This window comes from Protobothrops mucrosquamatus, unplaced genomic scaffold (genome assembly GCF_001527695.2).
Source record: "Protobothrops mucrosquamatus isolate PMUCROS unplaced genomic scaffold, P.Mucros_1.0 scaffold_4, whole genome shotgun sequence".
Taxonomy (NCBI): Eukaryota; Metazoa; Chordata; class Lepidosauria; order Squamata; family Viperidae; genus Protobothrops; species Protobothrops mucrosquamatus.
The window spans coordinates 1,349,926-1,373,827 of NW_015386080.1; the positions used below are offsets into that span (position 1 = coordinate 1,349,926).

Consider the following 23,902-nt stretch of genomic DNA (forward strand, 5'->3'; position numbering starts at 1 on the left):
GCCGGGTCAGAGGCCGCAGAGGCACGACTCGGTCCAATGCAGCGGCGGCAGTTGACTCCCAAGCCGCCGTCTGATTTTCCACCGAGTCATGGACCAGATCCTCCGGATAAGGCCCAAGCTCCGTCAGGAACCTCTCTGGGTCCATCAGTCACCTGGGACGGAACCATCTAGGCGGTTCCGTCTCCCTGCGGCGGGGGGGTGCGGTCTGGAAGTACAATACACTAGTACTGCAAGACCAGTACTGCTTGCCAATTTGTATATATAGTTAGTTCTGGGTGGAGAGCCTTTGTCTATATCGCAACAATAGCAGAGGCATAATCAATAAGGATACAGAAAAGGTCTTCTCAGCACCTTTATCTAGCCTGTAGAATTAGTAGAGGTACTTTCTGTCAATGAACATATACCAGGAAGCAAGGGAGATAAGACTGTCAACGATTAGAGTCCGTTATTGTTAGTATTGGAGAACGTTTTCTGCAGTATATAGTAGGCAGTTCATTTTGCATCTGGAGACCATGCTTTTATTAAACCATTTTTTTCTGAAACTTGCAATGATGCTATCTGCCTCTTCACTTTTGTAAAAGAGTGCTTTTAAAAAGTTTATAGAGGTGAAGATAATTCACCCTTTTTTTTTTCAACTGAAGAACATAAAATTGCACTGTTAAATTTCAATGGTCCAATCTTGCAGAACTCTATAGGTTATAAACAAAAAGGGGAAAGAACTGTATGTAGCTCACTGGCTATAGATTACACGAAATAAGAAACTTAGCTACCCTTTCACTTCTCCAAGTATGGTTGATACCAAGTGATGATCTTAATGTATAGAAGAAAAGGTTTCAGGTATGTTAACAGTGGTCCAAACTGCATGTTAATTATACATGTCCCATATCTATATAAATAAAAATGTAAATGTTCATTTGTTCAAAATCTTAAATCTCCGAAAGTTCTTCACTGATTGCTTTGAAATTTTGACACAACGTTGCATTCGAATACGCGCGTGTTTTTATATACCTACTATTATATAGATGTCACACCTGTGACACAAACGTGCGCTTTCTCTTTTCTTTCTTTTCCATTTAACCAGACTGAGCCACAGCAACGTGTGGCCGGGTACAGCTAGTTTATAATAAAACTGTATAGATCAATTTTTCTCAACCTTGAAAACTTCTAAGACGGGTGGATTGCAACTCCTACAGTTCTCTTGCCAGCACTGATATAGATAAAACATGTATATTTACCTTAATTCCAGGTAACCCAGGAAGTCCAGGTAGTCCAGGTTCACCCTACCAAATTAAATTATATTGTATTATAATAGAATATTACAATATTTTAATAGCAGGAAAATATTTGCACAAATCAAAATATGTTCAGTATGTTGTCGCTACTTCTTACTTTATATCTGCTACTTAAAATACCTTCCCATTTAATACAGTGGGACAAAGTTTCAGTTTATTGGAAAGGACAGTGTCATTTTTTATATACTACACGTCTGACAAATCAGATTTCAAATACATCTAGGAAACCAAAGTTATTTATTTGAACACATTACCTTTTGTCCTGGTCTACCCGATTGTCCAGGTTCCCCCTAAACAAAGAAACAAATTATAAAGCAGGAGATTAAAATTAAAGGATGGCATTAACTTCAAGATAAGAAAGAAAATACAGAAAATTTAATTTTAGCATACATGTGAAAAAGTTCTTGTTACTCATATTACCTTAATTCCCGCAGCAGAAGATCCAGGATCACCCTACATAATAATAATAATGATAGTAATTAATGGAGGCAGAGGTTTACTTCAAGTAAAAAAAAAAAAAACTACTGAAGAAGAAAAGCATACATTGGCTGATTACATAAAAGGCAGCCAAGAACAAGCATTGATGGATATTAAAAACTGGAACTTACTGAATGTTCAAGAAACAAAGCATGAATATTGAACTAATGAAATAAAAACCAGAACCGAATGCTGGCAAGGAAAAGTATTACATGGTCAATTTTTATAAAAGATTGAGGGAAAGTGGATACAGTTAAAACTTGGCCATGACTTGTACACTGGAAACCAGAAGGCTTGATTTTGGCTGCTCAAGAGCAAGCTAATGCAATCAAGACCAGATCTGAAAAATCATCCAATGATTCCAAGTGCAAATTGTGCAAAGCAGAAGGAACAGTAGATCATATACCCAATTTGTGTAAAAAAAAGATTACACAAACTGACTATGAACAGCAACATAACACAGTCACCAAAATAACATTTGTAAAAATTAAAATGTGCCATTAATAAAAAAAAATATTGGTGGGAACATACTGTATAGAAAAAGTAATCCAAAATAAGCATGTTAAAATATTGTGGGATTTACAAATACAAATACAAACTGATAAAGTATTAGCCCAAGAAAGCACTTTAAATTGGTTTATTATTTTATAAATGTTTGTGGGTCAAGGAGGAATAGAGACTTTGACTTTAACTGTTTCTAGCTGAGGAAGAACAGCTTGCTGATTCATCTACCATTTACAAAGCTCTACCAGCTCGCAGGGTGGAATATTGTATGTCACATGTAGGAATGTGAGAATTGGCAATGTATTCCTACTAAGTTTCACCTTTGAATCTCCTGTGTATTTGGTTAAAACTGAGTATTTCAAGTGTGGGAAGGAAAGCTCTATAAATGCAAGCCAAAGTTACATACAGTTGAATTAGAATTCATGAGTAATCTGTGGTGTTTGTCCACATATATGTCTTCTGAAACAGAACAAGAAAACCAGGAAAGCCAAAGCAGAAAATTCTGGATTCAACTGTTACACAAAACAGGCTTCAGCCAATCTATATGAACTAAGGAATTTGTTCCCTCAATTTTTTATACTGTTGACTGAAGGAGAAAGGAAAAAGAAATGTGCTAAATGTCTTGTGTTCAAACTGTTTTGAGCTCATAATGTCCCATTTCAGTTTGAAACAATTGCCTGAAGCTCAGAGCAGACTTACCAATTTTACAAGAAATATTTAAATATCATAACAAGAAATACAAAGAAATCTGGGGAGGAGATTCCACAAGCCAGGAGATGTCACGGTAATTACTGACATTTTGCAGAAGAAATATTATAATAAAAAATAACAGCCTCTCACAGTAGGAATCAGGTTTTGTGTAATAAAGAGTGAAAATAAAGCTCACTCTGAAAAAAATCCTAATAAATTGTCCCTTTTCAGCAATATTATAATGAAGTTTATATGGATGACATCAGTCTAATTCGCTATCACAAATAATATGATGATACCAAGGTTATAGTTGCTAAAAACAAAACTAAATGATTCATATTGATAAAACAAATCCTCTTGACTATGTCTTGCAAAAATTATAAAAATAAACATGTATGCATATATACTGGAACTACAAATTATAATTTTGAATATATCAGTTTATTAAATTTTATCATTAAAATTATAATTATTTTTTTTAAAAATGTATCTTTATTGTTTTTAACTTGAATTTAAATGTACTTTGTGACCTTCTCTATAAATTGTACCTTTTCTCCAGGGTGACCTTTGGGACCAAATTCTCCAGCATCACCCTAAATATCAGAATAAGTTCTTTTAAATTTTTTCTTTTATCAGTTGCTTTCTATTAAAAGCATCCTAAATTTATTTTTATTTACAGTTTTGAAGAAAAGTATAAAATTAGACCAAGGAAATGAACAAAAAGAGTGACAGAGTAATGGAAGAAAGAAGTGATATATTAGAAAAATCAAGCAGTATTTCAGTCTAAGTCTGTACTGGCTCTGGCCTGTCTTCCTGTCACATCAAACTTGGTTTTTGCTTAAGATTTTTTTACAATCATATTTATTGAAATTTAAAATTACAAAGATAAAATTGCAAAGATAAAAAAGTAATACAAACCAAGATTAATATAAGCAAGAAAGAAATAGAAAATTAAAAAGGGGAAAGAGTGGGAAGGGAAAGGGTGATGGAATGAATGAATGAATGAATGAATGAATGTTCTCTAATATTCCAAGAAAACTCTTTTCATCCCATATCTCCTCATTTTTTAATTGACAAATAATAAAACCTCATTTTTTATCAGAAAAAAATCTAATAACATTGATTAGCTATTTTCAACATTGTTTTTCCCTTTACAGAGTTTCATAAATCCCCCAAAATGTAGACATCTGAATTTTAGGCCTCAATAGCATCAGCTATACAATAACAATTAAATGGTAAGCTTTAGTTGCACAAAGTTCAACTGTTTGTTTTTTTTGCCTTTTCATTTCCCTTTTTTGTTCCCTTTTCTTCCCAAATTGCATGCCTTGTTTCAATTCTTCCAGTTACAATGTGACTTACAACTTTTCAAAATGAAAATTCTGATTTTCCATAGTGTTTACAGCACCTTATGAATATATAACTTTGATCTGGGTGCTGATTTCCTAAGTTCTTGTATAAAATGGAATGTATAAAAAGTTGTTGAACACTTCACAATTCAATTTTGAAATTATTTGTTTGTAGGAATAAATAAGTATATATGTATTACCTTTTCTCCCCGTTGTCCAGGATCACCCTAATTGAAACAGAAGGCAGAAATAATGCATTTATTGTTCTCAAAGGACATTCATGCAGATCTATCAGACCTTTATGTATGACCATTGCATCTATTTAATAAATGTAAATTTAAGGATAAAGATTGTAATTTTGACATTGATTCAAATAAAATATTTGGGCTACATTACTGTAATATATTTTTATGCAACTTTTTAGCTCGTTAAAATATTTTTTATTCATGTGTAGCTTACTTAGTATTTTAAAACTTACAAAGCAGAGGACTTCTTATGACTACGTAGAGCAGGGTCCCCAACTCCAGGTCGCAGCCTGTTCGGAACTGGGCTGTGCAAGCGGCTGGCAAGCATGTGCATGTGCACGAAGCTCCCCTTGTGCAAGCGGCGGCTGCTTACTCTCGCATACGAAGCTCCCCTCATCAAGTGGCAGCGGCTTGCTCTCTCACGTGAAGCTCCCTTTATGTGAGCTTCATGTGCCCATCTGCCACTTGCAGGCAACAATTCCCTCTCCCCCCTCCCCACTGGGACACCAAACCAGAAAGGTTGGAGACTGCTGACATAGAGGCTTTAGGCCAGTGATGGCGAGCCTTTTAGAGACTGAATGCCCAAACTGCAACCCAAAATCCACTTATGTATCGTCGGGTGCCGGATGGGTGTGGCCCATTGGGTGGGCCTGGCCCATTTGGTGAGCGTGGCTGCGGTGGTAACAGCAGACTGGGTGGGACTAAAAAGTTCAATCAATCAATTCCAACTTTGTGAGATCTTTTTTTCCCCGCGAGAAGTTGAATTTGATTGATTGATTGAACCTTTTTTTTTTTTCACACAGTGGCAGAGGTCTAAAGCGAAAAGGTTTTATAAAACCCAGCTGAAGGCCTAGGACTGGGGCGATGGTGCGTGTGCCCACAGAGAGGGCTCTGAGTGCCACCTGTGGCACGCGTGCCATAGGTTCTCCACCATGACTCTAGGCTGATTCCTCTTTTAATTCCACCCCGTTGTTCTGCCACTCCTTCTCCTACAGGTTGGAAAACTATAATCTTAAATAATTAATGGCTTTGATTTGACTTTTTAGTATCTTGCAGATGTATCCTCATACTCCATCAAAAGATACCTTGAATTTACTTTTATATTCATAATGCTTACAGATTGGAAAGCATCTTTAAATACTATGATTATGACTTAGGCAATTCATCTTGTTTTAACTTTGCCTCTATATAGTTCATTCAAACATATCTGATTATTGATTTCTTGCACTTCTAAAATATAACAATAAACTAATTTGCTATTAATTTTCATCAGGGAAACTCTAAAATGAGAAATGAGTGCTCGCCAAAGGCCTGTGTTCTTTCCTTATATATGTATAAAGGATAAGATGATCATTTTAAGATCTTGCCCCATTCATAGAAGATCCAAATTCTGTTGTGACCCAGGACTGCATGCTAAAAACACATTAGCATGACCAATGTCATCAAAAAATATAGACCATTAAATCTAAGAGCATTTATATACTAGTGATATAATTGTTTTTTTCTTCTGATATATTTAGAGCCATTTATTCTTGATCAGACTGTATTGATTCACCACCATACTTAAGGAATCCATGATGCTCTGTAAACTTTGATCCCATATGTTTAAAGAATGAGAGAATAGCTTCATGAAGGCAGATTTATCATTGATGTGACAAATTACATGAGTAATATGATTATTAATTATATTTTCTTAAATACTATTGTATACAAAACTATAAATTACTACTACAACTTAAACATCATGTAGTAGAGAAATTTGCAACTATTACTATGTAATCTGTATGACTACTCTATTTGCCAGATACAACTTTTAAGAAAACGTCAAGACTCTTCTTTTTCTTCTTGATCTTTATAATGGGATTTGGACAGTGGTTCAAATACATACTTCTTCAGTTAGACAAATATCTTCTAATAGCTTTAAAAAACCAACTACCTTATGTAAGTTAGGACATTTGGCAATTAATAAGGTTAGAACATATATATCTGCTTTGCATCAAGGCATATTATCTGTCTATGCAGGTTATACTTTGATTATAAGCAGTTCTTCAGGGTTAAGATATGTGCATCCTTTTCAGTCCTGGCCCTTGAGACCTTCTTAAACTGAAAACTGAGAGGGAGAATTGTATTGCTAATCAGGATCAAAATACGGTTTCTCAGAAACTGACTTAAAACTCATTCAGCCATATTTCCTTCAATAATTACAAAACCAGTTAATTTTTAAACAGTTAAACATTTAAACTTTTGCAAAAGACATCTTTGGGTGGAGAACTGGGAAAATGAATGATCCTTTTCATCAAAGGTCAACCTTCTGTAAAGATGTGAGATCCATCTACAGAAAAGGCTCGTGATTTAAATCATACATGACTAGAGAAGAATATAGGGAGTGTGGTGACTCACAAGGTTAGGATACTGGGTTAACGACCAGCAGGCTCATGTTCAAGACCTGGTTGCTACCACAGGATGAGGTGAGCTCTCATCACATGCTCCAACTCCTGCCGACCCAGCAATTTGAAAGCAAGTGACTGTGAGTAGATAAATGGGTACCACTTCAGTGGGCAACTTAACAGGGAAATGAAAGGAACCAACAATTGGGCATCTGCAGAGAATGGTGATATTACCACTCAATCCTTTCAACCCAGAAGTGCTTTGGCGCTCTCAACACAACTATAGTAGTACAGAAGAATCTTATAGGAATAGGCAATATACCCCATTTCTTCTTTTGATATAAGTAAAGTATATTTTACAACAACAAATAGCTGGGTGTGTTTATTGACGATTGTTGTTCTACTCCCTATGAGCTCCACTGACAAATGTAATAAGTCACAAGCTATTCTGCTACAAAAAGATGACTCTCAAAAGAACTGCAAAAAACATCATGTATAAAAATAGAGTGTGAAAAATTACTAGCCAGAATTTTATCTACTAACCTTAAGCCCAGAGACTCCTCTTTCTCCCATTGCACCAGGTTCTCCCTGAAATAATGACATTAAAAAATTAATTAAATTGAACTGGATCAGCAAATTTCACGCCTAAGTGATCAATTCAAAAGTACTATAAGTGTTGCAATAAAAACAGAAATGAAAATGTATATGTTTCATTTAAAAATTCCCTTTATTATTTTTCAAAGGGTGGTTGATTAGTATAAAGAATTAAACTAATACATAGGATAATTATTTTTTGGGTAAAATTATGTAATACATTTATTAATATTTGCCTCATCTCTATCATGAGCTGGCTCTTTTAAATGGAAAGAGGGTAAAGGTGTTTCTAATAGCATAGCATTAGATACAAATCTTAACAAATTGTTTTACATTAATAGTGGAGGTAAGCATGGACAATAATGAAGCAAGATTTTTTTTTTTAAAAAAGATTACTTTAATATGGCTTATTAAATCCATAGTCTTGGGTGTATCTGAGCTGATGTCTCAGAAATAACCCATTTTAAAGTACAAAATCCACAGATGGAAAGTATCTTTATTAGCGTCATCAAAATGTCATGCAACAGCATGTAAACTGTTTACTCCTTTGAAATATTTTTGATAGACTTAAGTAAAGCAGCCCTCCCCAAATTGGGTATTTTCCAAATACTTAAAACTCAACTTGCACAATTCCTAAACAGTTGTCATATTCCTGCAAGGGTAAGGATTCAGAGAATGATGAACTAGTTTAATCTGACTGAGGCAAACCCTCAATATGATTTCCCATATGAAAATGTAGTCCTGTTATCATCTCAGATTTAACCTAATTTTGTACTTCCTGTGTGGAGCTTTCCAAGGTTCTGAAAATATTTTATTTTGCCAAAGCTTAGATCTTTTTTTTAACTAGATCCCTTGAAGTCCTCATATTGGGCAGGACAGGGTTTATTTCAAGCCTATAAACCTGAATGAAGGTGCTGATGGCTGAAATCTACACTTCTGAAAAATAGACACTGTGAATTCTTGTGGCAGTTCTCTTGACACAATATATAGCTCCAAAGTTGATTATAAATATCATAAAGAACAGCAGGAGAACTTACATCCATGTAACCTAGTGAAGGATATTGATACTTCTCCTACCAGAATCAATGACAATCCTGCTACGTTTACAAAATCTGTTGGCTCAGAGTCAGAAGAATCATTCAAAGGCTAACAGGCCAACGCTTGTTATATGCTTTCATCAGTCTTATTAAAAATATTGTATATTGGGCATATATGATGGAACATGAATGGAGAAAGAAGCTAAGCAAGGATGGGCCTAATCACTACTTTTGTAACAGAATCCCCCCATTCCACCCCCAGAAAATAAGTAAACTATAGACCTTGAAAATATCATGGAAAAAAGCAATGGCAACCCACTTCTGTACTGTTGCTATAAACAAACACTGTACAGTGGAGGTGTTCATAACTTTCAAACTCAATTTGAAGCACATTTCCCCTTCTTCACTTGATAAAACAGGATTTTATCATATTTCCAAATATAGATGGAAGGTATTTCTTAATTCAACTTTCTAGGAAATTGGAAGGGTTTCTTGATGAAAAAAGGAAGATGTATAGAGTTCCACTAATTTATGCCAATTTATTTGTAATTTGTATTATAAGTAAAAAACACCCCAAAACACTAGATTTCTTTTAAGTTCTGTGAGCAAGACAGGGATAATGAAAAGTGGTCTTTTAGATATGTTCCTAACATTCTGAGCCAGAGCTGAATGAGAAATTTTCAATATACTTTTCATCTCCCTTATTACCTGCCTGATACCTTAAATTATTTTTTCTAAGGCTGAAAAGCTTTTTTGTCCATCTGGCAAGTTAAGTAAGTAATACATATTTTTAGCGATGTTCTGAATGCTCACAAAACCTGCTTGGGAACTTTCTGTACAAACTAAAGGCAGTGATGTTTTCTACCTTTGGATTTGAAAATTCAATAACCCACTTTATGTAAATACTCCTTTCAAAGAAAAAAAAAAGTGAAGATTCCTTCTATGGAAGGGGAAAAAGAGCATGTCTATTGCAAAAATACCACATAAAGAAACACATATTCTTTGCTAAAAAATTAGGAAATAAGCAATGAAAAGTATTAGTAGATCTAAACAATACAATCCTATAAATCTAAGAGTCAAAAGAATGTAAATAGCCATGGTATTTATTTATTTGTTTGCTTGTTTGTTTTATTAGACATATTTGTCACCCATCTCACCTCTGGGTGGCTTACAAACAATAAAAGTCAATGAAACAATAAAAAAAGAAATATCCATAACTATAGTCATAATTTCAATTAAAACAATGGGGAGGGAGGGAGCAAGATGCATGTAGGGGGAAGTGGGGTGCTTTCTACTCCATTAGCTACCTCCAGGCTCCAGGCTAGTTGGCACAGCCATGTTTTCAAGGCCTTATGGAAGGTCAGAAGGGTGGGAGGGAATCTCACCTGGGGGAGGGCAATGTTCCAAAGGGCAGGAGCCATGGCATAAGAGCCAAGGCTCTTCTCCTGGACCCCACCTGCTGGAATTCTTTGACTGATGGGATCTGCAACATGCCCATTCTGCTGGCACAGGTGGGGGCAGGCCAATCCCACTGGAGTGAGATCCAATCCCACTTATTAATCTAATACAAGAGAATCTCAAACTCTCTTCACACAGCAAGCTTTCATTAAATATTAAATAGCTAATTAAAATGTCTAAATTACTAAAATGACTAAATATTTTCTAGTTGTGATTTTTCTCTCTCTTTCATTTCAATGTGATTTAATAGGAATCAGTTCCATGACTGTAGGGCAAAACAAGACTGCAGCAAGATCTTTTCTGGGAATTGTCAAAACGATGCACAAAATGAACGCAGTTACTATGGTTATAGATGGAACCCAGTAGCAACTTTATTTTTCATATGCATGAGTTTATTTATGACTAATTGATGCCCTTGCTCATCTTTCTCTCACAACAGTTTTATGAGATAATCAAAACAAAGGAGAAAAAGACTGGTCCATCCTCATTTGAATAAAGCATGTTAATCCAATGTGCTACATTAATCAGCATGATGATTTATTGTGATGTGCATCAATTTTAGAATTTGCCTTGCCAATGTGCATCATTTTAATAGTAAGTCAAAATTTATGTTACACACAGAACAAGTTAAGGTTGGATCACACTTAAATATATCTATGAAGTACTGGGCAATGTACGTCTATGTAAAACAATGCAAATAATTTTTGATATTAGACAATATCAAATTTTTGTTTTCATGTCTACATCTTTTTCTGTACTAAAATATTTTAATCTACGTACTCTGAAACATATAGTAAACTGACATAAAGGCATCGTTTCAATCATATCATAAATTCAGTAACCATTGTTCATTAGAGATCAATTTGTTAAACTTCATAGGAATGCTCAAGAATCTTGAAGAATACTGAGCTTTTTAATTTAATCTTCCAAGTGCAATTTCTGTGTATTCTAATCTACAGTGAATATTAGCAAATATACATGGAGATGTTTAGAAATATAGAACCAAGCATTCCTGAGCTTTGTTCTGTTTTGGTTTACAGAATCTTATTTTGAAAGAACTACAGATTCCTCAAAAGGTCTTAATTCTAATGTGAGAATGCACAGCAGCAGCATCCATAATGCACAATGGAACTAAACTTATTTCCGCTTCATCTGGCATTACATCCTGCATAATAATATCACATATGTCATGAAACTGGCAAAAATTTAACTTTCCATCCTATCTGAAAGATTAAATAATTAAATAACAGCAAAGCACTGTCTTAGAAAGACAAAGCTGCTACCAAACACAGAAGTCTAAGATTTGAAAAGACCCCCAATGGGAACACATCACTATTTTTTTGTCAGTATAAGCTCTCCCTTAGTTTAATGTGGCAAAGAAATAGCTTACTTGGCAAAAAACAAAACAAAACCCCGAAGCCAAAACAAAACAAAACCCAAAGGATTTTAATATATACTCCTATGCATCCGAACATCTAATTAATATTGAAGCACAAACTCATAAGGAAATTTGAGATTTGAGTTGAGAAAGTTTAAAGTTTCAAATTTTCCATAGCAATCTAGTTATAGGTCACAGAAAGCAGAATTAACACTGAAAAATGTTCACAGGAGAAAACAACTAATTAAGTCATTGGTGCTCTCTGTACCTGGTTATTTGCTTGCAGTCATTACATTACCCAACTAGATAACACTCAACAGTGCTGATGAGTGTGATGTTTGCTATACAGTAGCAAACAGTAGCTCATCATGCCGATGTTGGTTGGGGTGTGGTTTTCTTCTTGGTAGTTCCTTGATTGGGGTATTATATTCTGTTTGATTGTTTGTCTGGTGTTAATCCCTTCTTATGGTGGTGTTGGCTGTTGGAGGGGATGTATTATGGTCTTTTGTTTTCTTTTTAGTTTTTTGTTGTCTCTTTTGGTTTGTAAATATGGTTTATTTCTAGGTATCTATATCTGTTGATGGTTGTTTTGTCTGAATACCAAGATTCCAGAAATTCCCTAGCATTTTTGGATTGGTTTTCCCTAGCATTTTTTGGATTTGGAGTTGGCCAGTTGAAAGTGTGGCTGAGTCTGTTCACACCAGAATGCATCCCCTCCAGTAGCCAATGCCCAGAATAAGCAAAGAAAATAATAGATTCTTTATCTGTAGGCATTCATTACGGAAGACAGGCATCATGACATCGTGTTACAATATTGCAAAGCAAGTATGCAAAATAGCACTTAAATAATGACATCATAATACTGTACACATTTCATTATTTTGGCATCATCCTGCTTACGAACAATTGAATAAATTCTCATTTCTGAAACACACCACTTGGGAAAAATGTCCAACATCAGAATAGAGCTATCTGCAGAAACACCCATGGTTAATTTATTATAAGCATATAAGTGAAAAGTCTTTGGATGAAAAGAATAGGTGAAAGAAACAAAGTTTAGGCTATTTTATGTATTTCAATGTAAACTGATGAATATTTAAAAAAGAAGTAGTATCTATGAAGACAACAGTTTGTACATTCATTATAGATTTTCTGCTGTGCCAAATGTTTTTATTCATGCTAAGTTAATCTTTAATAATACAGTTTTATGAGGCCCGTGATTTAAAAATCACTCTATCTAAGATGCAAGTTATTAAAATACCAATCTGATCAGCCAAGAATGACACACCAGTTGCTATAAATTCTAATACACATTTTAAGAGAATTTAACTATTGTTGTTGGGGATAGATTGTCCTTGTGGAAGTTGCAATAACTTAATTTTATTATGGAAATTTAAAGAAACATAAAATTACTGGAAATACTGGAGGGACTTCTTTTCTATATATAATGTTGGATTGAAATATTTATCTTAGTTTAGTTTAAGATTTAATGCAGATTACCAGTCAAAAGAGCTGTGAAACAACAAAGAAAAATGTAATGTGAACTGCCACATTAAAAAATTCTCACTAAGCCTTTATCACATTTTTTCGATAAAAGATAACTACCAAGAACCAAGGATCCCTCACTTATTTTCTCATGGAGCTATATTTTAACTGATCTCTAGTTTTACTTTCTGCCAAATGCATTGATTTCTGCTCTCCCCTCATTGCCATCCCCACAGGACGGATTTAATGTTCTTCATCTTTCTTACTTTGCTCTCTAACCTCCCAGTCATCAATACAAGTTTAAACCACAGAGCAACACTGTATTTTCTAAGCTCCATTAATTTTATTTGGTTTTATACACATGGAACATTGTATTGGATTGCAGTCATTCTAGTTGGACATTGTTTATTGTCTCTTGTGCCACAGTGTTTATCATTTGTATAAACCTTTCTGGCCAAGACAAACTATGGACCTACTTTTTGCTTTTATGTTAGACAAAATTTAATAAATAAATAAAATAAATAAAAATGTCTTAATTTCATGGATTTGCAAAAATAATGTTGTAAAATAGCAATCATATCCTGGGAGTAAGAGCCATTGAATTCAGTTAGAGTAATTTCTAAACAGATTAGGATTACATCTAAAAACAATAGTAATTTACCTGTTGTCCATCTGTTCCTGGGATACCAGGTGCACCAAATGAGCCCTGAAGAGAATCATATATCTGAATTTAGCAAAAATTATCAAACAGATCATGCAATACTTCACTATAGATGTTTATCTTTTGTAAATTATGAGACTTGATTTATACATTCAGCTTTCAATAGCGTTATTCTTTAAATTAAATATAAAGAATTATCCTTTTTATGTTATTGTTGTGTATTCTGTTTCAGAATTATGAAGCAAAGTTTGTGTGCTAAAACTGAATTCAATATTTAAAAGTTTCTCATAGTTTTAGAATATATTTCATATTTTATTTTTACAGAATTACGTAAATACCCCTAATTTTGAATATAGTTATCATCTACATGTTATCAATATGCTCCTTGCCTTTTTTATAAAATACTGAACTTAAACACACATGCCCATTTTAAACAATACTATGAAAGAAAATAAATCAAGTTTATTTGATCCATCCAATGTGCTGCTACTTGTTGAAAGGTTTTGAGGTCTAATCTGAAACAAAAAAATCACTTATGAATGAAAATCACCTATGAAAATTGTTCTCTTAATTACCACAGCATTTACTTAATGCCCACAGAGTTCACTTAATGATCATGGAAAAAAATATTGAAAAATTGGATAAAGCACATGATGCCTCAATTTACAATCACAATGATGTATGATCATAATTCCAGGCTTAATTACAATCTATTGAACAGCTATAGAGCCTGCATGCCAAAAGTGGACACATTACTGAATAATTTTTATTAAGAATTTTTACTATAATTTTATATAATTATATTAAATATATTAAAATTATATATTTTAATATAAGTAGAATATAATACAAACTAAACTTAAAGAAAAGAGACTAGAAAGAAACAAACCACATCGATTGCATTATGCTATTATGATAATATCTTATAATTTTATTTTGTATTTTTTAAAAAAGAAAATACTGCTTTCCAGTTATAATCAGAAGTTTTGCCTATTTTACAAGTAACAAATATTTTACTTTCCTTTAATTACTTCTTGAACCTCTACAGTTTATGAAATGTCAATTATAACATTTTATTTTAAAGAAACAGTGCTCAAAACGATTTAGTTGGTGAAGGATGGAGAGAGAGGGGGATAAGTTGTCAGGCAGCTGCTTCAGAAAATTCGTTTGAAATGTTTTTTTATTCCTGCCGTATTTGGTACTGGTGCAATGCTGCAGCCCATAAATTGTGAATTCACTCTTTCATTGTCAGTCCTGATGAATGTAAATAATATTGGAAACATTCACAGGAAATCAGTTCTCTGGTTACTATAGAAATCAAATTATACTGGCCAGCAATCAAAAATCCATATTTCAACAACACCTAGAATTTTTTTGTTCTCTTTATTTTTTTACATCATATGGCAGCAATCTATTCAAAGGCCAAATGAAATTCAAGCTGCATTTCCCACTATGTTCAGAGTTTGGTTTCATTATTTTACCAGTTATAGCAGCTTCTTTAACTGGTAAATTTAGCTAACAGAGTAAAAGGAAACATTGCCTCATCTCTTTAACTAAGCTGTGTTGGTGAGGAGTTGAGATTTTTCTTCTTCCTTTATAAAATAGAGCTCACGGACTAAACAGCTGCTATAGTATGTGGGATACAGTAGTGAAAGCCCTTTATACCAGCAGATTGTATCTTGGCACTAGGCAGCAAAAATCTTTCCTATCACTGTGTATACTATACCTTTTGTCCCGGAGGTCCCTGAGGTCCCTAAAAAGGAGAACAATGGAATTAACATAATAATGTAGACAATTTAACTAATTTAATAACTCATTAAAATAAAATTAATTAATTAATTAATAATTTAATTTAAAAAATTAAAATAACTAATTAAAAACATGCCCTATTCTGCAAACTGTCTATCTTGAGTCAAAGTCAACTGATGCTTTGTACATTAGGGAAAACATAAGTGTTCTGCAAAAATACAATAGGTATTTTTCTCTTCCTGAATATTAATTATGGCTTGCTAGACCCCTTTCTTTTTCTTTGGTTATCTTCTGTATCAGTGGTGGCAAACCTATGGCACGCATGCCAGAGGTGGCACTCAGAGCCCTCTCTGTGGGCACACGCACCATGCCCCGGAGATGGCAACCATCCCTCTTCAAACAGCCGCCCGCTAACTCGCCCACACGTGGCTGGATGCATCCCAGCATGGCTGGTTTCCCTCCCCCTGCCCATACCTCCTGGCCCCAGAGCCCCAGAGTGTGCCAGTCGAGGGGCCGGCAGGCTGTGGATGCTGACAGACACTTTTGGCCCCCATGCGCTCGCTGGCCTCAGTGTGCAGGGGCCGATGGTGTCAGGCAGCAGCTGCCCTGGCCCCTGTCTCACCTTGCCCTGAGGCAATGGCACCCCAGCCCTGCCTTGCCTTACCCCGCAGGACAAGCTTCCTGCCCACTGCCCCACCTGCCAGAGACCTCCTGGATCTCCCCGAACCCTGCCCAGCCCCCACAGGCATCCCTCCCCATGAGCAACATCGAGGTGACCACGCCCATCTTTGCCACACCCACCCAGTCTGCCATGACCACCACAGCCATGCGCACCCGGCACCCGGTAACAAATAAGTGGATTTTGGGTTGCAGTTTGGGCACTCGGTCTTTAAAAGGTTCGCCATCACTGTTCTATATTATACCTATTCTCTGTGTTACTGTATAGGGAATCACTGTTCAAACAAAATTGTTAGTAAAAAAACAATTTATAAACTTCCACATTATAAACTTGTTTGGCCAAGTATTTCAACCATAAATGTGAGCATTTAAAGTGAGGAGGAAAAGTTTACCTTTTGTTAATCAAATGATAATGGAGGTTGCAGAGGTAATATGAAGGCAGTGAAGAAAACAGAACTTTTATGAATTAAATACAGAATTAGGGCACCATTTACCTTAGTATTGTGTGTGGACTGAAGGCTTATAGAGAGAAACAGTGTTAAGCATTGCTATCAACTATTCCCATCCTCTATATGTGAAAAACTGCAAATCAGGATTGTCTCTTAAAATGGGATTTATTTAGGCTGTTATGATTGCTCTTTTAGTTAAGGAGCCAGATAAAACTTGTTAATTAAATATATAAATAAACAATGCATTGTTGTGCATGAGTTTGTAATACAGTAAGTTCTCTAAAAATAACCTTTTTACTTATTACGATATTATAACATAATATTGACATATTTTTCTTTCTGTTCCCAGAGGGAAATGAATCATATACACTAAAAAAAGGTCTTTCTTCAGCAAAAAGGCTGCCTGCAGCAGTTGTGGCTGAATATGCCAACTGTAATTAAAACCACCCTCAGAATGCATTTCACCGTTTATTCATACTGACATGTGTTCCTTGCCCTGTGAACTTGAAGCTCAGTGAGTTGAGTCAAACACTAGCTATATTCTGGAAACTCTCTAGATGGTCATAGAAGAGGTTTAGTACTTCAGTCATGAAGACTTTGCATTTTATTTATTTATAACGTATTTATAACTTTCTTTCCTGCCTATCTTTCTTCAGACTTTTAGAAAGAACAAAGGAATGCAATCTATTAGTATATATGCAAACTGACTTAACAGGCTAGCTGAACAGCAGAGGATACAATGCTAGTTTTAGCAAGTATGCTGCATGGATATTTGCAGCTTTTGTGGAAGGAACATTTTAAAAGAATGTATTTTAGCATTTTACATATTTTGTTCTTACATTTTTGTTTTGTTATTGGTTTATTTGGTTTTCTTGCAATATTTTATAATAGTTCTAACAATTTAACATGCTGATAAGAAATGGTACCCAATGTTACACGAACAGGGACAGTTGTTCTGTGTTATAAGTAAGTGCTCGGGACCTCCTGAAGGTATCAAATTCAGCACTGAGATTTTAAACTTGTTGGATAATGCAATCAAACAAAACTTTTTGTTATCAAATTTCAATATCTTTTAATAAACATATGACTGTTTTTATGTTGGGAATCAGCAGTTTTTCTCCATTTTTATCAAGGAGCAGAAGATATACATCTTGTATAAAAAGAAGTTTAAAAACAATAAAACAGAAGCAGTTCTTTTATGCCTTCTGCAATTTAACATTATGCCTTCCACAATTTAACATCCTCTTGATATGTATAGGAGATCAGTAGACTGAGCCCAAGGCAGGATCAAATGTGTTATCAGTTTGGAATCGCTACACTCCCACGAGAAATCCAAGTCCTGCCCCCTATGAATTCTGTTGCCAATTTGGCTTGATTGTTAATAGATCAGATTCTGGTGTATAGGTTCCATGTCATAAACAGCCATTTGGACAGCCATTTGTCTGAAATGGTATAGGGTTTCCTGCCTAAGCAGGGGATTGGACTAGATGACCTCCAAGGTCCTTCCAACTACTACTACTACTACTACTACTACTACTACTACTACTACTACTACTACTATTATTATTATTATTATTATTATTATTATTATTATTATTATTATTATTATTATTATTATTATTATTATTATTATTATTAACATTTAGTGCCTTGAGCTCAACTCCTATGCCTGGTTCTTGAGCCTAACAATATGTTAGGCAACAACTCCAAGATTCTAGGCAGCATATGAATTCTGGGAATTGTGTTCTAAAGATTTCTGGAAGATCCTGGTTGTAAATGTTTTTAGCAACAAGTAAAAATCTGATAACATATGGAGTTTGTGAAGAATTCAAAACTATAAATCTGATATATTTAATAAATTTGGATTCACGTTTAGGTCCAAAGAGTTAAAAAATTATTTGTTCTGCTAAATAAAAGTAATATTTTTTTCAAAAGTGAGGAAGTATCTGTAATATTATCATTCTTCACTATATAGTTTCACGTCTCATGTATAAATGTTATACCTGAGACACTTTGAGTGTGAGATGGGTGGTACCTAAATTTGATAGATAGATAGATAGATAGATAGATAGATAGATAGATAGATAGATAGATAGATAGATAGATAGATAGATAGATAGATAGATAGATGTTGTTTTAATCTTTTTCAATGAGCAGAAACAAAAAGTTGTATCACTTCTTTAATTAATTTGCCAAACATAACTACTGAACATTTTACATTTTTCTTTGAGGAAAGAAATTGTTGGTTTCAGTTATAGAACAGGGTCCTTCTAAAGTCTAGAAAGTATCCTGGCTTCAGATGGCCTTCTGAAAAGTAGTGAAGCCTGAATGTTTTTAAAAGTTTCTGGCCTATCATTGTTCAATCCAAGTATTTTAGATTATTCTCTTTAGTACTATTACTTTTATTTTGATTTGTTATGGATTTGTATTATATGATTAGATTAATGAGGTTGGATTTTTAAAATTATTATTACTGTTATTAATGAACGTTTTTCACATTTATGTCATTTCACGTTGTTGTATGTCATTGTGAAACTACATGATTTGGAAGCAAATATATTTAATGAACAATTATCCTGGCAATAAGAATATATCTTCTACCAAACAGAAAATGAAAATATAAACATACTTACCACCAATCCTTGTTCACCTGGTTTTCCAGGTTCTCCCTTAAATGCAAAATAATGATATAGATAATTAAAAAGGAGATGAATAGACAAAAATGATACCAAGCATAGATCCACTAATAACTATTTACTGTAAAGGTTATATGGTGCTTTCAGGGATCTTACATTGCCGAAGGGAAAAGTTACTGCACTCATGCTTTCTTTGTATGTGTCCTAAACTCTGCACAACTCAAAATACACCAACTAGGATAAAACAAGATAACAGAAAAAAGCAGACAAGAAACCTGATGTAGAAGGAGGGAATCAAACCCCCACCTCCCAAAACTTCCACCAATGTCTAATATTCAGTGAAAAGGGCACCAACCACCCTAGTCTTAGGCCCGGGAGAACAACCAGGTCTTTATGGCATTTTGGAATGGCACACTTCCAGGCTCTGATAGATTAGATTGTTTAATCAATTTTTTATACTGTTTAATTGAATTTTGCTGTGTTCTAATTGTATCCACATTTTTAATGAGGTGTTAAATAATAAAGTAAAATCATCCAGACTGTCTGGCTTCTATTTTGCTAAACAGCCAGTTTTTCACTCAAACACAAAATTCTAGGGCACGTCCTTTAGTTCACTTTATTTTTTATTTCAGTTTATTTTTTCTTATTTTATTTCATTTTGTCTTATCAAATTCTATCTTATTTTATTGTGGCTGGCACCCATTATTTCTTGATGTGGTCAACTGAGTAATCATAAAATTACTTATAGTATAAATTATAATAATAAAAGATGTAGGAATAGTTTCCTAGATATTCTTTCTCCTCAGATAGTTTTAGTTAAGTTCATGTATTTCCTTAAATGTTATTCTTACAAAATAGGAGAACACAGTACTATTTCCTTTAACACTAATTTCCTGGACTGGTAACTGGTAAAAGATTAAAATTCTTAATGTAATTTTTCATAGAAAACTTTTCTAGATAGATCTTAAATATATGAATTTAATATAGAAATTAATTATAATTATATCAATTTATGAATTTATGAGTTTTTTTTCTGGCATACAAGGCTCTGAAAATTTTAATTAACTATAACAATCTGTAGAAAACATAACCAGAATAATTTTTTTAATTGTTATCCTATGATGCATGCATTCATAGAGCTATTTATTCATTAACAAAAAAATCCATTAACTATGATTAAAAAAATAGGAAAAAATAAAAAGTATTATTTAATATACTATTTTATTATAGTATCACTGTGCTATAATAATTTTTATTGGAGAAATAAAAATACCATTTCTTTCTTTTTCAGCAAAAGGTTATTAACCCTAAAGGGTTTGTTAAAAAAAAGTTTTAATCAGCTCTGCTAAGTCCAGCACTTGCTTTTCAGGTAGATATTTTGAAATGAAACAAGTCAGTTAATTCCCCGTCTACACCAGTGATCTTAACGTGTGATGCATATGATGTGTAATATCTATGATGACTGACTCACCGGCACCCCAGGCATTCCTCGTGGCCCATCTTTGCCAGTATCTCCAGGAGGCCCTCTTGGTCCAGGGGGTCCAGGAGGTCCAGGAGGTCCAACTTGCCCTTGATCACCCTGAACATCCATCAATAAGACCAATGTTAATATGTTCAAACAATCCAGTATAATAAAGAATGTTCAAGAAATCCCTCAAGTTGATGTTCTTAAGGTCAAAATAATTGATTGACAAGGATTTTAGTCAGTCTATGTGTATAACTAAGTACTCATATTTATCATATACTAGACAACCTGTGACATGCTGGGTCACCATTTCAAAGATATTATCTTACCTAAACAGAGAAACAGAGGGATCATCAGTTGATGCAGGAGCAGGAGTGACTTGATTTGCCCTTTTCCATTGACTTTCCTTGTGGGAAGCTGGCAAGGAACATTGAACCATTGCTTCCTTCCTTCCTTCCTTCCCTCCCTCCCTCCCTCCCATTTTTTTTTATAACAAAGAACTGGTTACCTCTCAGAAAAGAGAAGGAATTGGATTTAGGCCTACAATTCCTAAACAATTGATTGGCATTAATTGTGCATGATCACTTGATGCTGCTGATAGCTACTCCTTTTAGGCAAGAACATGGCCTCAGTTATCCTTTTAAAAAGTTCTGTTGGATTATGACTTCCTGTTCTTTGTGGCCTCTGAAGCTATTTTAAAACAGCATCAGTCATCTTGATTGGAAAGTGACAAAATTCACAAGTATAATAAAGCAATGCATTCTTAAACCATAAGTAAGCACACTTTTAACATGCAAGTAACAGAGAATGTGCAGGAAAAATATTCTCCATTTGTACATGACACAAACTACAATGATCTTGTGAAAGTTCTGCATTTGAAGAATATCCAGAAAAGATTATCTCAGATTTACTGCTCCCAAATTTCACAGATATTTGCCCGTAGGGAGAAAACCATTTCTTTGGATGTTGTATTAAAGGTTGAGCAATTAGTGTTAAATGGAGGCTGTAAAACTTTTATGATAGGTTACAAAATTAGCTCATGAGATTCAGCAAGTGAGAACCGATTGACATCTAAGGGGGCAGTGAAATATGACTTCTTGCTGAAATCTGTACATTTTTTAAGCTTTATGTCAGATAGCTTTATATTTATTTAATTTCTTTTTTTAAGCAATCTTTTTATAAGTACAATTAAGAACATCAACTTGAGGGATATCAGTCTATCCACTTCACAATGCATCATGCTGAGTAATTAACTGTTAAATTAACAATCACTTTTCCTTCAAAAATACTGTTTTATCCAATTTCCAATAAAATTAATAAGCCCACACAGGACAATTGATAAAATTAATTAGTACTATATAATGAAACCCCATGAATTTTTTGTAGCTGTTTAAAAAAAAAAAGTAAATATCCATTTCGTTAATAGTAATTTAGTTTGAAAAAAGCTTCATCAATATTTATAATTTAGCAATCAGCTGCAAGCAAGAGAATGGGAAAAGTTCAGAGAGAGATGAAGCACTACCTTAATGAGGCGGCGTTTAATGAGCTGCTGATCAGCAGAGAGAAACCCATGATTGATTTTAGGAAACACCATCTGATCAGGCAGGTGAGGTCAAAGGTTGAAGTGCAGAGGTGAAAGAATTGAAGAACAGACATCAGAAGGCACCAAAGAAGAAATAGAAAGATATACATTAGACTTGTAATAGCAAATATAACTTCCAACTGGTGCTTCTGTCTATCAAAAGAATCTATGCTTTGTTTTAGAATTATTGCACAGATGCACAAGTGGGAGGTGGAGCCTCCATGGTGTTGTCCTTATATGAAATAAGCGGTAACACGAAATTGCTCTCAAAACTCCTAATTGGACTTCAAATTTTAAAATATTTCTTCAGCAACTGGAAGATCAAAATGAAATGTTTTTATTTCACATCATGAGCAAAGATTCCAAGACACAAAGCACCAGTTCAGCTTTAGTCAGACTTTCCAAATAGCATATGATGCCAGGTGCAATAGGACCTTTAAATAGGCATAATGGCCTGCTGGTCCCTAGATAGGTAAAATCATAATTAATTAATTTTTAGAGAATGTAAGGGTATGTGAGTAGGTCACCACCTACAAAATAAATGGTGAATATTATTAGTAAGATTTATACACTCTTTTAATCTTTGTGATTGTTTTATAAGTAGAGTGCTCTGTTTTGGCCATTAAAAGTATTTACAGAAATACCACCATATAAGTTTGGGTTTATCTAATGCAGTTCTGACTAATCCCTCTGCAATGCAACATTATTGAAGAAATAAAGATCATATAAGGGATGATCAGGTGAATTGACCAGCTTCTGACAGCAAATTAATTATCCATGACATCTTTATGCTGATATAGAAAGACTGCCTAGCTGATGCATGTTGGCCACAAACCTTGACGGTGAGGATCTGATTACTGTGAAGGGCAGCAACTGTGGGGAAGCCTGGCAGACCCTAGGGACATACACACACACAATACCAAAATAACACGACACAAAACGTCACACAGAATGGCAAATTAACAACAGACACAACGTTAGGTTTATAACTCAATCTTCAGATTTGTTATAGATGGTGGCATCTTATATATTTCATTTTATTTTGAACAAATATGAAGGGTCTCCAGGATTAAAGAGATCACCTATAAATATAAAATATTTGAAATAACTATTTCAATATCAGTGTCTTATTTATTAGCCACAATGGAAATAGGCCACCTTCTTCAGAATAATGTTATATTGTGGATTTAGGAATGTTAAATTAAATCTATAAGTGAACAACAACTCTGAAATGATATAGCTTTTAAAGTTTAATAGGGTTTTTTTTGTTACCATGCAACATAAAGAACATAAAGTATCAGTGACACACAAACATACAGGTACATTAAATTGAACATTTTACTATGTTGGAACTAAAGAGTTAAAGGTGTATCTTTCACATTAATCAGAATTAAAATTTTTAATATCCTTACAAACTAAGATTATCAGATGCAAGAGAAGATATGTACATCTGATTTCTTCCAACTTTCCAGTACTGTTTTGGGAGATAGCGGGGAAGGGTATATAGATTATAAAAAGGGATAAATTTCACACTTACTGGAACAGATTTTTTGAGTATATTTTTTTTAAACAACCAACCATTCAATCATTCAGGAGAAAAACAAACAAATAAATGTACATTTTATTTATTTATTTATTTTTATTTATTTTTTGGATTTATATCCCGCCCTTCTCCCGTAGGACTCAGGGCGGCTGACAATCTATTTAAAATACATACAAAACAATACAAATTTAAAATTAATTAAAAGGAATATTTAAATATTTGTCAAATTTTAAAATATAATTAAAA

At 34.0% G+C, this 23,902-nt stretch overlaps 1 protein-coding gene across 1 annotated transcript in view; it reads right to left on the reverse strand.

Annotated features, from left to right (window-relative positions):
- COL25A1 (collagen type XXV alpha 1 chain) overlaps nucleotides 1–23,902 on the reverse strand; it is a 276,185-nt gene that overhangs the window by 51,143 nt on the left and 201,140 nt on the right. The window contains exons 8-18 of the mRNA XM_015831888.1: nucleotides 22,054–22,125; nucleotides 20,538–20,645; nucleotides 19,064–19,099; nucleotides 15,281–15,307; nucleotides 13,555–13,599; nucleotides 7,485–7,529; nucleotides 4,510–4,536; nucleotides 3,512–3,556; nucleotides 1,713–1,745; nucleotides 1,547–1,582; nucleotides 1,236–1,280 (exon numbers count right to left, since the gene is read on the reverse strand). Coding sequence (XP_015687374.1) covers nucleotides 1,236–1,280; nucleotides 1,547–1,582; nucleotides 1,713–1,745; nucleotides 3,512–3,556; nucleotides 4,510–4,536; nucleotides 7,485–7,529; nucleotides 13,555–13,599; nucleotides 15,281–15,307; nucleotides 19,064–19,099; nucleotides 20,538–20,645; nucleotides 22,054–22,125 — 519 coding nt within the window. The remainder of the gene's footprint in view (nucleotides 1–1,235; nucleotides 1,281–1,546; nucleotides 1,583–1,712; nucleotides 1,746–3,511; nucleotides 3,557–4,509; nucleotides 4,537–7,484; nucleotides 7,530–13,554; nucleotides 13,600–15,280; nucleotides 15,308–19,063; nucleotides 19,100–20,537; nucleotides 20,646–22,053; nucleotides 22,126–23,902) is intronic.